The following is a 16,854-nucleotide window of genomic DNA, read 5'->3' as shown; positions in this document are numbered from 1 at the left end:
AGAACAAACTGAGCTCATGTGTATATGCCTACACCATTTCGTATGGCTTTGAATACGCTTAAAAAGGGCAACATTGACAACAAAAACTGGAGTCTTCCAAACTTAAATTATAGACTCACAATTGAGCAATTATTTTAACTCGTGCGGTTACTACAAAAATGGTTAAAAATGGTCACAAAATTGGTAATCCCCAGAGGGCAGAGAAGAAAAATAAAATAGGCGCTTTTAGCAATTGCCAAATAAACGCAACGTTTTATTTATATAAAAAATTTATTTTATTATATACTTGAATCTACGCTTATCACTATATTTATGTTGTTTTAGGTCCAAGTACATCACAAGATTGTGGAAAAGCCTGAAATATTAAAATAAACATCGATTTTTTTGCAAGCTCTTTAAAATTCGCACGATAATTTGCTCTTTATGATTACTTGGTCAACTCCCCTTAACTGAATTAATCCTGCTATCGCCGTAAAAAGTAAGAAACCAAATTTAATGTAAATGTCTTGCATGTTGCAGTGGTGGAAGCGCCACACAAACACCTCTACCAGAAACATGAAATGGCTTTAGCTTCAACGAAAACGTTTCGTTATGTGACGTACATGTGACGCCAAATACAATGCTACACTTCGCGAGAAATATATGTTGCAGTGTGTAATCCGCTGAGAGCACAAGGCTTCCTGCAATATTCCACCAATATGGCAGCGTGCTTTTATTGCCCCCTCAGCAGCTCATAAAAGTCCTCAACCATACAGATTTGTTTGCGCTCTGCGTTCAACAACTGCCGATCGTGCTGAGAATAGACTGCCCATACTACACGCATATGCTTACACACCGCACACATACGCTCACGCACTTAGATCACATATAAGACTAAGGAAGGTCAAGAGAAGACATTCGTTCAACTCCAAATAATTTTTTGGTGAACCTTTCATGTATCATCTGCGCTACCCCGCTCACGCTTCCTTGATGTTAAGCAGCTCCCTTAATAAAGTCCCTCACACTACCAATGCGGTTACCTAATTCTCCGTATATTTGGTTGTATGACTCCGTAAAGTCAGTTGCATCTCGAATAATTCAACCATCGCTTGGACTCTTGTTCCGCTCCAGCTCACAAACTCAAATGCCATAAATCAAGGCGCAGCAAGTGCCACCCAACCTGTGTACCCATAGTGATACTCACACATCTTCACGCATTTACACACACCATTATAAGTCATGAAAGGCTTTGGTATCTGAAATGAATGGTTTTGCGAAAATCAAGTATGTGTTTTGTCTTCATTTTTCATGAGAACATATTTATTATAATAAATATTGAATATTTAAAGATTAACTTTTAAATTTAGTATACAATTTGCTGCAGTTTATGCTTGATCTGCTTCGCAAATTGCCACAATCAATTAAAACAAAAGCAAACAAATACAATTCTATTCCATATGTGTATATATTTCAGCATTGTTTGCACTTGCTCTAGCCTTTTGTGAATTTTATTAAGAAATTTGCAGAAATTTTGCACAATAGCAACTCAGACGCAATTAAAATGTTACTCATACGCCTGGGCAAACAGCAATCGTTAACTGCGCACACTTTCATTAATATATTTGCGTAAATGAAAACTTATATTTTAAGATTGAAAAATTTCCAACAAAAGTTGCCGCAAAGCAAACGAGGTTCGGGGAAAGTCAACTTCTAGCCAGCAGAGAACTATTCGTTGCTTATTTTGCTTGCCATATTTGCCATAGGTGAATGTTTCGTGCTAAATAAGCATTGACCGCTGCTTTCTCTTCGTTTCAAGAATTAATTGAATTCTCCGAATTCTTGCGCTCAAATGCATTTACCGACCAACTACGCATCAGTGATTTTTATTGCCTAAATTTCGCATAAATATACGCTTACAATGCCCTGTTTCCACACACTGAAATACACATGCATTTGTAGGCACACACATGTATGTATATATGCGTGTATTCCTAAGGTAACGACATAAGATAAGGATATTCCTTGCTGTGAAAACTGTGTGAGTGAATTCTATGCCATCTAATGACTTCATGGAACTGCAAAAACACATAGTTAAAAACTTAAAGAGAATTTGCCACACTTTAAACCATAATTTCAAATGGTTATTTAAATGAAGCAGCGAAAGTTTTTGAGTTTACGAATTTACTTTTTTCCCTTAAATTTATCACCGCACGCGCAGTGACGGACCAGTCTTGGCCGAAAATTCGCCGCTCAATCAAAATCATATGTGTGTGTGCATGTGTGCGCGTTCGAGCAGACGTGTCAAATGGAAGCAAAGCTCAACTGTCACTTCCGAAGTTCTCGGCCTGCCCAGAACTCACTCACCAACTCAGCCGTCTGTTGCTTTTATAGCCAAAAAAGGTTTTCGCACATTAAACACGTTTCTGTATTAAAAGAAAAAGTGGCAAAAACACTTTTAAACAGAAGAAATCGGGAGGAAGCAAATGACAAATAAATTATGCGAAACGTTATTCTTTTCGCCGGTCCATCCATCACTTTCTGGCGCACAAAATTGTCATTTTACTTATTTTATACTGATAGCGTGTTGAGTGCGGGCGCTGAAGCGTATAGAGGCAGCTTAAATTTTGAGCCTCCTTAAAGAGGTAATCGTCTGCATGAAATTATCCCTTCTTGTCTCTAACATCATTCGCTTTGCTTTCGCGTGATGCTTAAGAGACGCAAGTGTACGCGAAAAGTTGATGCACTAGCACAAGCAGTTCTCTGCGACCTTATAAGTGCGAAGTTATGAAGTCAAAATTCTAATAAAAATTATCGTTTATGGATTATATATGTAAGTGAACTCATAAAAGAAAGTTGAATGTGGCGGTCTGCCACTAAGCCAAACACCCACAACAACCTTAGCTCACTAATGGAGACGGTGGTCGCAGGGTCGAAGCACAAAACTCATATCAATTAATTTTTAAGGTTATGCGCATGCAGTAACACTTAATAGCTAGTCTTAATAATGTATACATGTGTGCAAAAGTGTATGCGTTTGTTTACAAAAATTCACGCTTTTGATCATTCGCTCATTGACTTTCAAACAAGTTTCTTCAACTGCAATCAACTGCGCTCAGACTTTGGATATTAAATTTCTTTGCTTTGAGGCTTTAAGGAACGCTTTATGTTTTGCTGCTCTGCTTGTGCTCGAGTCAAAATTAAATGTTTCTGGTTCGAAGCGAATGGCAAGGCAAAACCAGATAATTAATGCGGTCGATGGCAATCACAAAGGCGAATGAAAATGGCTCAAAAGCCAAGCGCAAAGTGCAAAGGAAAACATTAAATGGAGTAGAAAATCTAATAGCAGAAAGGTTTAGTGTTACGACGTACTCATTACTATACTGAAAGAACGGTTCCGAAAACAGCTTGCAATCGTCATCAAATAAGTTTCCTCTAGGTTCGCATTCTGGCTAAATAAGAAAGGCGTCTGACAGAGTCTATTGCACGTGCGGAGGCGGTCCCCACATCTTGTTGGCTTATATCGAGACGCAGACGAAAAACTGGCCTACAAACCAATCATCTGACGAAAGCATAACCGCCAATCACACATACACATGCACATATTAAGTATACAAATTTAAATAAGGAAAGCGTCAAGTCGAAACACTGCTTGGTCTACTTGAGTTTTCTTGCCGTCAAATCTTACTCACCTGAAAATGGCAGCTGTGGCATAAATCGCGTTTTGAAGGCGTCGCTATCAAGTTAAGTGCCTGTGCCAGCAAGTTAATATTTAATTAACTCAACACTCACATGTAGACAAGGCGATTTTTTTTCTCTATGAAAGGTTGCTGTCTACAACATGCGGAGAACTTTTATTGGATAAATATTTCTTTTGAAGTCAAATTTAAAATTTTTTTTCTAGGATCGTTTGTAGATATGTTTAGTGCTATTCACTAAGTGAAAGACTCAAAGAGCGGATCTCAATTGTGTGGTGAAAGCACAAGAGGGCCAGCTTTAATGCACTGGATTTTCTGCATCAAAATGGCGCAACCAGCGCTAATTTAGCTCGAAATGGTAGCACCACTAACCTCTTACTTATAACAATTTCCAAAGCAATTTTCAATAAAACTTTCAAATATGTATATATATATATATATATATATATATATATATATGTATTTCAAAGTATTTAGGAATAATACTCAATTTTTTTTTGCCTATTTTAATACAACTTTTCTACTTCTTACATTGAACCTTCAAATCTGCTGAGGATAATATAAGACGAATTTATCTTTTAAAGATAAAACATGATTGCTTAGCTTGAGCAGCTGGGAAAATGAAAATCCCAATTAAATTCCCTTACCATGAACTTAATACTATTTCGCCGCCAGCATAGCCTGGGGTCAATGTTAAAAATATGCGAGTTTTGTTTTCATGAATGAAGTGCCAAATCCACAGGTGGTCTTATAGATTCCAAAAAAATTTTGTTTGCTTTTCGCAAAGAATGATTCGTCTTGATTTTTGTCTTGAGTGGCGCTCTTTTTGACGCAATGACTGCGCCTGCGCATAACCTCAGTTCCACAATTCATTCGCTTGTACCAGCTGGCCGCCTTTGCGGTGTAGCAGATAATATTAATACAGAGCCTTGGAAGCTGTGCGGCAGTGAAGACTTTGCGGCTGATCAAAAAATCCAAATTGTGGTGAGAGCGTATATTTTCGATATAAATACGATATTTATGAAATAACGTGGTGACAAAGTCGTGAGTTCGACTGCACATAATCCATACTTTCAATAGCGATTAATAAACATATAAACAATAACAGTCCGTCGCCAACTTTCAAATAAAATAAATTATATTTGCTTGTATCTTATTGGCTTCTTGCTTGTCTCTTCACTTATCTACTTTGCTTTGGTTAATTAAAACTCTGTCAAAAAAATTTAAAATACAATTTTTAAAATAATTGAAATTGAAATAAATTTACTACAAGGTTTATAATTTTGTGCGTAAAACGAGAAGAGCTTCCACTCCTCGTCACATCCACTTTGAAGAAAAGTATGCCTGAAAAACTGTAAAAATCCTTTATGTAAACGATGAATGAACAATGAACTGAAATAAAATAAATTGTTGACTTTGAAAATTATTTTATTGGAAGAAAGTTTAATCGAAATTTCTCGCTACGCTAAAAGCAGTAAATTCTTAGTAAAGTCAATTCATGTTGAAAAACTAAAATGTAAAAAAAATCAGTTCAGCTGCGAAATGCGAGTAGCGAATAGTTAGCATGGAAACTGCACAGAGGGGCTCTTTGTAACTGCACACTGCCCTTTTAGCAGCTAGGCTAGAAAACTTTGTCAATTTGCTGCCCAATAGTTGCGAGGAAAAATTTTATATTGGCGATTTTTCACAGTTTTGATTTCCTTACACTTCTTACAGTTTTTATATTATTTATGTATTTGCTCTTATAACCATTTGGCCTCGAAAGAAAAAAGTAAGATGTTTGCACTTCATTTTGAAGTCTTAAAAGTTTGATGCAAGGCGTTAAACTGATGCAAGAGGCTTAAGTTAGAATACTTTCAGAGCTGGAGTGTTTTCGTCCATACGCACGACATGACCTAGACAGCGCAGCCGATGTCTCTTAATTCGCTGAACTATGTATGTCAATGTCGTCGTATATATCATACGGCTCGTCGTTCCATCGAATGCGATATTCGCCGTGGCCAACGCACAAAGGACCATAAATCTTTCGTAGAACCTTTCTCTCGAAAACTCGCAACGTCGACTCATCAGTTGTTGTCATCGTTCATGTCTCTGCACCGTATATCAGCACGGAAATGACTTATAGAGTTTGGTTTTTGTTATTCGAGGGAGGACTTTACTTCTCATTTGCCTACTCAGTCCGAAGTAGCACCTGTTGGCAAGAGCTATTCTGCGTTGGATTTCCAGGCTGACCTTGTTTGTTGTGTTGATACTGGTTCCAAGATAGACGAAATTATGTACGACTTCAAGGTTATGACTGTCAACAGTGACGTAGGAGCCTAATTGCGAGTACGAGACTGTTTGTTCGATGACAGGAGATATTTCGTCTTGCCTTCGTTCACTGCCAGACCCATTTGCTTCGCCTCCTTATCCAGTCTAGAGAAAGTAGAACTAACAGCGTGGATGTTTAGGCCAATGATATAAATATCAAGGTCCTAAGCCAGCAGCTGTACACTTATATAAAAGATTGTACCTGCTCGATTAAGTTCTGCAGCTCGAAATATTTTCACCAGCAGCAGATTGAATAAGTTAAACGATAGGGAGTCACCTTGTCTGAAACCTCGTTTGGTATCAAACGGCTCGGAGAGGTCCTTCCCGATTCTGACGGAGCTTTTGGTATTGCTCAACGTCAGTTTACACAGCCGTATTAGTTTTGCGGGGATACCAAATTCAGACATCGCGGCATAAAGGCAGCTTCCTTTCGTGCTGTCGAAAGCAGCTTTGAAATCGACGAAGAGGTGGTGTGTGTCGATTCTCTTTTCACAAGTCTTTTCCAAGATTTGGGCATATATCTGGTGGGTTGTAGTTTTTCCAGGTCCAATCAGTTTTTTGACGGTGGGCTTTAATCTTTCACACAATACGCTCGATAGAACCTTATACGCGATGTTGAGGAGGCTTATCCCACGGTAGTTGGCGCAGATTGTGGGGTCTCTTGTTGTTGATTGGGCAGAGCACACTTAAATTTCAATCGTGGGACATGCTTTCGTCCGACTATATTCTACAAAGAAGCTGATGCATGCTCCTTATCAGTCCTTTGCCGCCGTGTTTGAATAGCTCGGCTGGCAATCCATCGGCCCCGCCGCTTTGTTGTTCTTCAGACAGGTAATTGCTATGGATAACATAACAGATTTAAAAGTTCTTTCCTCCAATAGTTTTAAATATATTTATGTATTTAAACTTTAAAGCACTGATTGTTCCATCGCATTCGTTTTACAGAGCTGCCACTGGCATTATTATAATATTGCAATAAGTGAAGTGAGAAAGATAAAGAACAACCTCGATTAAATATTTTTTTTTAATTTTGCATGTTGCGGAAAACAAAACCAACGAACACAAAAGCAAATTTAAATTTCCTCCATCTAGCCGGAATCCCTTTTGCCGAAAGCCCTAACAAATAGATATCACTCAAATACGCACACACATAAGCGTCCCCCTAGGCCTCTCTAAGCTAATAATTTAAGCAAGTGTGGACGCAAATGCATAGTTGTATTCGACAAATCGCCAACATTTCACATAAATAAGCACTCTGGTCTTTTGTGGTTGCCATAGTTGTGCGAAAATTTGCGAAATTATGCTAAGGAGGAAATTCGTAAACAAATGAGCGCATAAAGGCTGAGTGTACATTTGCGCCAAAGAGAATTTCCATCACACATTTCGCATATTTGCGGATACCTGCGCCACACTGGTTGTTTTTCAGCAATTTAGGCGCGTGCAAACAACAACAAAAAATGAGAAACTGCCACCAAAGCGTGTGTGTTACGGCATGAGGCGGTACTTGAAGTTCACACTATTTATATGTGTTCATATTTGGAATTAACATATTTTATATGGAGCATACGCCTTTGACTTGAACTTGAAAAGCTGCAGCCTTTACGTAAATCCAATTAACGCAAAATACATAAATGTTTCTAAACAATCACAACTAACGAAATCAGCGCTGAGTTCAATAGGAAATAATGACTTCAAAGGTAGAACAGATGGAATAGATGAATTCGATTTTTGAAGCACATCAACTTGGCAGCCACCAGCCCAACATATCTAATTTATGGAGCAGCCGACAGCGACCAAGTACGTAATCTTTAAATACATGCCAGCTAGCGTCCAAGCATATTTGTGTGCAAGTGTACTTACAGCACGCCGAGTGCCGCAATCCCTTGAAAACATTGCGGCATTGACAAATCGTTTCCCCGCGCTGGAGCATGAAGTCCCACCAATAAAACTCAGCAAAAATTACTCCGAAACCTCTCGCTAGTAAAAAGCCGCCGGCATTAGCAAATCTACCAAGTGAGCGCATACCCGTGCGGCTAAACAACACGCTTCCCCACAACTCAACCGTACGCCATCACTCATTCCAGACATGGGCAGTCGCACAAATTAGACAAACGACCGGCAGGCGCTGTCGGCTATCGGCGAATGCCGCAGTTACTGTTGTTAATTGATTGCTGCTGAGATTGTGTGCATCTCTAAGTATGTGTGTGTGTGTACGTGTAGCTGCGATGAGGCTTCCCTTGAAATGCTTGCTTTCTTCGGAATCTCACTAAATGTTTGGCTTATGGCGCGAAATGCCGCCGGCCATTGTGCTGCCGCGACGTAAGCAGGCAAAGTGGCGGAGCTGTGAAAACGTATTGCATAACCGCTGAAATTCGGGCTGCACAAGCATTATATAGAAAGTAAATTACAGCATCAGAGTAACGGTTCAATTAATTTATTTATTTTAATTTTGCGCATTTTGCCCCCGAGTGTAGAGCAAGCTGGAAGCTTGGAATATCATTTCAATAGTTTACTAAAATTATTACAAAATTATAAAGAAATCCAACAAACCATAAAAATAGTATTAAGAGCTTACTTTGGCATAGTTATAATGAGTTTAACTAAAATATTTTTTCGACAGCTTTTGGCGTACTTGTAGTTACAAATTGCTTGAACTCGGTATTTTGTTGCTCACCTCCATTGAGAAATTAAAGATTCTTTGTTTGCGTTTTGAGTGATTTCGTGCGCCGAATTGTCAGTTGTTGTTGGAAATAAAATAAGAAAGTGGAAACAAAACAAACGCAGTCATTGATATACCTGCGAGCGCATTGATGTGTACTAGATCCTGATGCTACTATTCCAACAGTTTGACCAAGAAATATTACTTTTTCTTATGAATTTTAGTGAAACTTGACAACATTAGCACGATTTTAAGTTGCACAAAAGTCATTTAATAATATGCAACCATTCTAACCTTATTTGACGAAAAGGTAATCAACTCATTAGTCATCGAAGTGAATATCACTCATACGCCACGCCGTCCGGCATTTTGCTATAACTGGGCTCCCTTTTCAAAGTAACTCATATTTCAGTGGAATTCTATAGATAGTATTGTTTTCCAGGAATTAAGAAGAATCAGCTTAAAACCTTAAGCGTTTGCTTAGTTGCGTTTCAGTCAATATGGCTCGTTAAGCGTAAAACGAGCACAGAACGCAAAATGCTTTTGCCACTTATTTATCAACCGCTGTGAAAAGTGAAAACGGTCGATTGAGAGGCAGTTTCTGCCTGCAACTTTTTATTCGTAGGAAACACACATACACACGTATCCTTAACGGACACTGTAGATTTCTATAAAACATAATGGATCGGCTCTAAACTCTTACGCAGCTGATTCATTACTACAAATTTGTACAATTATCAGCAATTATCAGCTTTCAAATTCAACTACAGCGGCTTTACTATGAAGACGAACGGAATAATTCCAGCTTTACAGCTTTTATGCCGAAACTTCTGGGACTGCTTTCATTAGTCCCATAAATATAAGTTCCTAAATCTACTTTTACCCTCGCAACTATAAATAGTATGTGGCTCGTAATTACACATACGACACCGGTAAACTAACGGAAAAATCATTCGAACTAAATATGGTTGAATTCAAGTAAGTTAATTAACTTCTTGGAAACCTTAACATGAAAGTGTTCCACATAATGTTACAATTACGCAAATAAGCTTGCTTCTACATAATTGAAAACAACAAATTTCTTCGAATTCGCTTTGAGCCGGAGAAGTTAAATAACCAAAACAAAGTTCTATATTTTCTCCTTGGCTCTTTAAGTTTTTAAACCTTGAAGTCAGCATAACTGCTCCCTCCCAAAAAATGTCGCCGCAATGTATTCCGCCACAAAACCAATAATTTAATGAAAAATATGGAATGGTTACATGAAAAGTTGTGTTATTTTGTAATCGCATCATAAAAAATATACTTCACATTTTTCATTTTTTATTAATGTGAAACCGAGCTGCAAACACCAAAAATTCCTCACAATTTAATTTCAGTGTTTTGCAACGCTGCATGGTTCAAATCACTCAGACAGTCATTCAACTGCATTCGTATTAAATTTGTAACGCGACTTTTGAGTTTCACAACAACAGTGTTGGCCTTCGTATCAAATGTTACAACAATAATATGTACTAGTTGGTACAACAGTTATTGAATATTGGTTTCGGAAACATATGGCAAGCTCAAATGCATACTAGTTACTGGACGGAAGGCTCTACGATAGACAGATGGGAGCACAAGCTATATCGTCTGCTTGTTTAAAAGGAGTTTTGACACATAGACTAACTTTTCAAACAAATAAATTAAATTAAATAATTTTTTTCAATTTCTTCATTATTTTCACTCAGTTTTGAACAGCTGTAACTTTTTTCAAATTTCCCGAATTTAATTTTGTTTTTGGTCAAATGAAGCTTAAAATCTCACTTTATGATATGACATAATATGACATGGTAGCACTGGAGATATGCGACTGCAACGACATCTATTGACAAAATACGAAAATAATTTTCCGGCTACCAATAAATACATTTAACATTTCCCTCGCCTCACAGAATGATTCACATACAAATAATGCATTGGTGTACACATAGTCTGGAGAGAATTTCTTATCGGATATAGACCCAATTTACGTTTCAATCGTTCAAACGTCTCCGAGTCATATCTGTATAAAGTTTAAAACAGAGCGATTCACTAAGCTTGAACTCTTTCCGAAAGTTTCAATGATAGATTTCCCACATATTAAGAGGTCGTCCAATGAAGTCCTTTCTACCACCAAGGGTTAAGTACTATATATTAGCTGAATATTCGATTTAAGTACGATTGACCCGTAGTGCAAACTATCGTTTTTAGAAGGCAGTAACAACAAGATTATTATGCAAAGATATCAATGCAACGCAGCTCATCAACAAAAGTAGATGGACATGACATGAACTAATTACATTAGGAACGAAAATTTTTATAAATTTCATGCAATCGGCATACGGCGCTCGTCAGGCATGTATCGCATTACTTATTGGCTACTTTATGGTCACTACTGTTACTCGCTCGCTCTGGGTACACTACGTTTTCGTTATGATTTCAATAGCAACAAAGCGCACATCACACCTTTCATCACATATTACAGCGCTGTTATGAATGTGCTGGCTTTAACAACATTGCCTTGGACTTACTACACAGCTGTATGCACATTTCTGAAAAACGAGCGTGTGAGCCGCCTGGGTCTCTATGTCTTCATAGCGACCAAAACACTGCGTTTACTGGCTGTGGCGCTGGTCATCGTCTACAATTGGCAACGGCGTCGTGATATCTTGAAGTTTATACGGGATATTAACCATTTGCGTTGCGTTTACTTTGCACGCTTTCCACTACCGTTCGAGTGGCAACGACGCTTCGAAATAAAGATCATAAAAAATATGCTCTCTGGTATACTCTTCGATGCCTTAAGGCTCATCATAGTGCTTGGTGTTCATAAAAATCAGGTGAACGTGACCTTCATTATCAGCAACGTGTTGTTCTCTCTCATCTCCAATATTCTCTATTTGAATATGAATCACTACTATTTTGCCATGCGAACCATTATACTCTTCGGGAATGTGTTAAATCGCCAATTAGCCGATATTATTAAATCTGCGAAATCCGTGACACGACTACGAGATCATCAGCGCTGCCGAAAGCAATTCAAGGCGCGCTGTCTCACGTTAAGCCGCGAGCTGGACGAATTGGCGTTGGTGCATGTACAGCTGCAGAGCTTGGCCTTACGCATAAATGACATATTGAAATGGCAAGGTGTGGGCGTACTGCTCAATGTGTTCATTTTAAATATTTCTTTAATACACACCATTTATTCGGTGTTGTGGGTCGGTGAGTTCACAATCAGTCAATATGGCTGGGTGTCTGTATTGATGGGCATCGCATATCTGGTCTACACTGTGGACATGGTGGATTTTTTTGTTACGATACTCGAGCACGTGCGTGTGTTTCACAAGTCCTCTATACATTTGGAGCTGCATGCTAACCTGCCGCAGATGAACAAGGAGTTCGAACGAAGTGTGAGTAAAGTGATAAATATTAACAAAAGACGCTTATATTCTCCCTTTAACTTTTCCATAGGTAGAGAGCTTTCAGCTGCAGCTGTCGACTAACGAATATCAAATGAGCTTATTGGGTTTATTCAATTTCAACAGCGAATGTGTGTTCTCAATGTTTGCTTCGGTGGTGGCTAACTCTATTTTAATTATACAATTTGACTATCAATATTTCCAGTAAACCAACGGCTTGGTTTAGTACATCGGTAGACTGTCAGAAGTGAATTTAGCCCCTCCACAAGCTATTACAGTCAACGTGGATCTCGTAGTCACCAAAAGATAGTACTTTTCAAAAAGTGTTCAACTCAGTGGTTAGTTAGTGGAGAAGACCAGTTTGCGAGAACTAAAACTTGCATTTTAAATAAACCAAAAGAAGAAATTGACGCCGCTTTATAAAGAATTCCTGTTCAACCCACTGTTCCAGGAGTCTCCACGAATGCTTTGTATCATCTTTTGGGCAAATAACGCGAGGTTCGGCACTTTTCGCTTTACTTGCAACCAAAGCTTTCCTATGGCACTGTCTAAACAAATTCGTGTTTACTCGAGCATCAAATGCAATTCACATTTTATTCGTCACTCTGGAAATTTATTTGCAGAAAGAAAATCGAAAGCAAGCAGAGAGAAGCCACCTCATTTGAAGAAGTCACAGTGATAGGAAGGGAGTAGAGTTGACAATAAGGCTGGGATTTCGGTGAACTGCAGTCATGTTAAAAGACATATATACAACGGGTTAAACTCACTTTCTTACTGCTATAGTCGTGCAGATTTCAAAATCTCTGACAAGACACTCACATATATTTCATTGAAGTTATTGGCAAATCAGAGACCACATAAACTCTCAATTTTACAAGAACCTCTGTTAACAACTCATTTGTGCACTAAAGACTCAGAAAGCTCGCTGCTGAAATAAACTTTTAAAGCATTTACATATCAGTAGAATATAATATGGGTATATATAATATTAAGCTTAAAGTAAACCGATTTTTTTTCACTGGCGTCTGGGAATTTGTGTGCTTCCATCGTTATCACCTTGTAAACCATTTGTGTGAGGTCATGTGCGCACACGTAAAAGCAAGCAAATACATGCGAATGTGTCTAAAGGTGAGCGTTGCCACGTAAAGGTGAGCATACATACATACCTACGCTGTATACATATTATATACAAATACAATTGGAAGAAGCTGCGGCATCTGAAAGCACTTGTTCAACGTCACGACACCTCAAGGTATATTTTGTTTGCTGCCGGCGAGGAAAGGGAAAACAAATGCGGGATTAGAAGAAAGCGACGATAAAAAGAGGCAAAAGGCCTGCAGCTGAAACAATTTGATCCTTTGCGAAACTTCAAAAAAGTATAAAAATTAAGTAGAAGTACAAACAGTTAACTGTTAACAACTACAGTTAATTGTTTAAGAGAAAAATTAAACAAATCAAATTAGCAAATAGATTAATATTCAACTAAAAGTACATGTAATGTAATATATTGGAAAATTTAAGCCTGAAAGAAACGTTTATTAATATTATTGTTTTTGTATACCATAAATAGCTTTTAATATTACTGTTATCTCGAATTTTGCTGTTTACCTTTATTCAATTTACGGGCAGTTTCTGCAACGAATTCCAGTGAAACAGATAAATGAAAAACTAAAATGTGAAGGTTCGGCATTTTATTTGATTTATTTGCTTATTTTCAAGCAGAGATTAGAGATTAAAATTATTTATAAAACAGTCGTATTTTCTTTTATGCAAAGGCTTCTAAATGAACAGCCGGATATTTTCTCAATTTTCAGGCAGAAACCATTTTTTTGCTAGTTATACTTCAAGAAATTAGGAAAACTAACCACCGAACACGAATCACTCTTCACCACGACATTGCGAGCTCTTACATATCAGCCGAAACAACTGCAAGTTTGAGCACTTAAAACATCGTTTTGATGAGTCAACTGTCATACAGACCTGACTTGGCACGGAATGACTTCTTTTTATTTTCGTACGAAAAAAATAAACTAAAAGGCCGAAAATGCTTCTACAATTGGTTCAATCGCTTATAAAAGTGTATAGGTCTTAATGCAGTATATTAAAAAAAAAGACAATAAAGCAATTTTCGTTGATTAATATTTGTTTTTGTTCGCTATTCCCGAAATATGAAAGGCCATCCACGTATGTGTATAAGTATATGTGACTGTGTGTAAGGAGATACAATCTGCTAAGAACATATAAATGTCTGTATTTAGTTAGCTTGACAGCTCTTTGGCGCTCGAATTTATTACTTCCTTAAGACACAACGACGAGGAAACAAGGATTAAATGGCTCGCATTAATTTGTCAATGTGTGTTAGAACTGTGCCAGCATATGCATGAGCATGTGTGAGTAGGCTTCAATTCTCTACAGGTAATAGAACCCGAATGGAGTCACGTCAGACGCACAACTTCGCAAATAAATAAAAAGGGTTAATATTGAAGAGGCGCAAATGGCTGGATTTATGAACACCATAAGTCAGTTTTGCATTCGCTCAAGAAGCTTATAGAACACACTTACACCGTTTTCGCTGAGTTAGCAATTATTTCGTATCCTTATTGAAGCCGTCATTTCTCAAAGCTATTCTATCAAAATCCAACGTAAAATCCAGCAGTGGCTTTAAAAATGCAGGCCATCACTGCCAGTAGAGTGTTAACTCCTTCGCATTTTGTTTTCATTTCAGTTTTTGTTTTTGCTTACTTTTCGCGGGTATATAACCAAAGTTACAAAGTCAAAACCATTATTTTCTTATATTTTCAATATTTGCGAGCACTTTTCACACTTAAGCATTGTTTACAAGCGTTAATGCCGCAGGACAGCACGTGCCTACCAACTTCTAGGTACTGCATTACATATTGGGTCGTTCACTAAGTAATTTCCCCTCTTTAGTGTAATTTAAGCACGATTTTTTTATTGTGTAAAACATTTTATGAAATTAGATATTGTCCATTTTAGACCAATACCTTTTATCATCTTTTGGACAAGAGATTGAGAATTGTTGACTGGTTCAAGATATTTTTGACGTCCTGATTTGATGTGAAGGTTCTCTCATCCGACCCATTTTGCAGAAATCGGAACAAGTATTGGGCCGAAGGTGCTAGGCATCGAGAATATGGTGGATGTGGTACCACATTCATGTGTAGAAATTCACGCAAGTGAGAAAAGTTCAGTGATTTCCATTCACTTCGGAGTGGCCAGAATCGAGACGACATCGTCTGGGTAGCCAGAAAACATCCGTTTGAAGGCGAGCTAAAGTGAGAAGGCGAAACATCCCGCCACGTAAAAAACACTACCATTGAAAAAGCATAAGCAGCCTCATATGTGAGACCCCCATTTGATGATGACCATGGCAAACGCACTAAGGATAGCGATTTAAGACCATGCACTTGGAATGTTCGGTCCCATAATTAGGAAGATGCCGCTGCCTAGCCGGTTGATGTCCTCGTTAGAGTGAAGGCTGACATCACCACCGTCTAAGAAATGCGATGGATGGGACAAGGACTGAGATGAGTAGGTCCTTGTGGCATTTACTACAAGAGCTATATAAAGGAGCGCATATTCAGTGTTGGATTCGTGGTGAGAGAGAGACTCCGTCACCGATAACTGTCATTCATGAACGTCTAATCACAATCCACATCAAAGTGAAATTCTTCAACATATCGCTAATTTGCGCTCACGCCCCAACGGAAGAGAAGGACGATGTGACCAAGGATGTCTTCTATGAGCGCTTGGAGTGCACCTATTAGAGCTGCTCGGTCGAGAAACTCAGCTTATGGGTTGAGGCTGATCGAAATATGGTCATCTGTGATACTAGATTCCAGCATAGAAAAATTCATCAAGCTACCTGGCTGTCTCCAGATCGAAAAGCCACGAGGCCAAAGCCGAGGTCCTAACATCGACTCGGACCACTTCTCGCATTATTCTGGTAGAACAGTACATCTTTTCTATTGTTCAATACTCGCCTCTTCTATTTGAGTGCATCACTCAATTTGTCCAGCTGATCACAATACACTTCAGGATTAATCATGGTATTGTCGGGCAAAAGCTCAAAATAAACAACTCCATTAAAATTCCACAACTAATTTTGCCATTAGCCTTCGGATAACATAGCTTTTCCTTGTACATCACATAATTTTCGCCTTTCACATAAATTACTGCTTTCGATATTTCATCTTTGACAGGGCATCAAGCAAAACCCATTCCAAAAAATTTAACAACTATTATTACTCTTTGTTTACAAACATACAAACAGGCCTTACTATGTCAGCTGTTCGAATATATAACGTTAAGGCGGTTAAGTGCGAAAAAATATAACGGTAAGGCGGTTAAGTGCGAAGTTCGCTGCGAAAAAATTCAATAAAATCAGCTGTTGTCATCAAACGAAATTACTTAGTGAACGACCCAATACTTATGACTTCGCAACCACAGCCTGTTTATGTTCACAGAAGTCACAATATTTTGTGATGATTTCAGAAGCTACGAAATTCCATTTCCAAACAATAATATTTATTTTTGTTAGCCTGTTTTAAATTTCTTTATTTTCGAATACATTTTACACTTTTAATATTTATTTTCACACTGACTGTATGTATGTATGTATGTATGTACATCTTCCTTAATTAATACGTTTTCCTCAAAGGCTTAAAGTTGCAATTCAGGCGTCCACCGAACAGCTCTACACGCATTGGAGCGCTTTTTATTACAATAAATCAAATTTTAGTTGCATCTAACA

General features: G+C 38.1%; 1 protein-coding gene across 1 annotated transcript; it reads left to right on the top strand.

Moving 5' to 3' along the window:
- The first annotated feature begins 11,018 nt into the window (after positions 1-11,018).
- Positions 11,019-12,977, top strand: LOC126755905 (putative gustatory receptor 36b). The gene is made up of 2 exons (XM_050468629.1): positions 11,019-12,071; positions 12,133-12,977. Exons 1-2 carry the CDS (start codon positions 11,019-11,021, stop codon positions 12,286-12,288), a joined length of 1,209 nt encoding a protein of 402 aa, XP_050324586.1. The 3' UTR covers positions 12,289-12,977.
- Positions 12,978-16,854: the final 3,877 nt, after the last annotated feature.

The sequence above is a fragment of the Bactrocera neohumeralis genome, chromosome 4, assembly GCF_024586455.1.
Source record: "Bactrocera neohumeralis isolate Rockhampton chromosome 4, APGP_CSIRO_Bneo_wtdbg2-racon-allhic-juicebox.fasta_v2, whole genome shotgun sequence".
Lineage (NCBI taxonomy): Eukaryota > Metazoa > Arthropoda > Insecta > Diptera > Tephritidae > Bactrocera > Bactrocera neohumeralis.
This window is presented reverse-complemented; position numbering and strand designations above follow the sequence as displayed.

Excerpts from the sequence above, each read along its gene's own strand:
- LOC126755905 (XM_050468629.1), top strand. The coding sequence starts at position 11,019 with ATGTATCGCATTACTTATTGGCTACTTTATGGTCACTACTGTTACTCG. Across the intron at positions 12,072-12,132 it reads ACAAGGAGTTCGAACGAAGT|GTAGAGAGCTTTCAGCTGCA; the intron begins GTGAGTAAAGTG and ends ACTTTTCCATAG.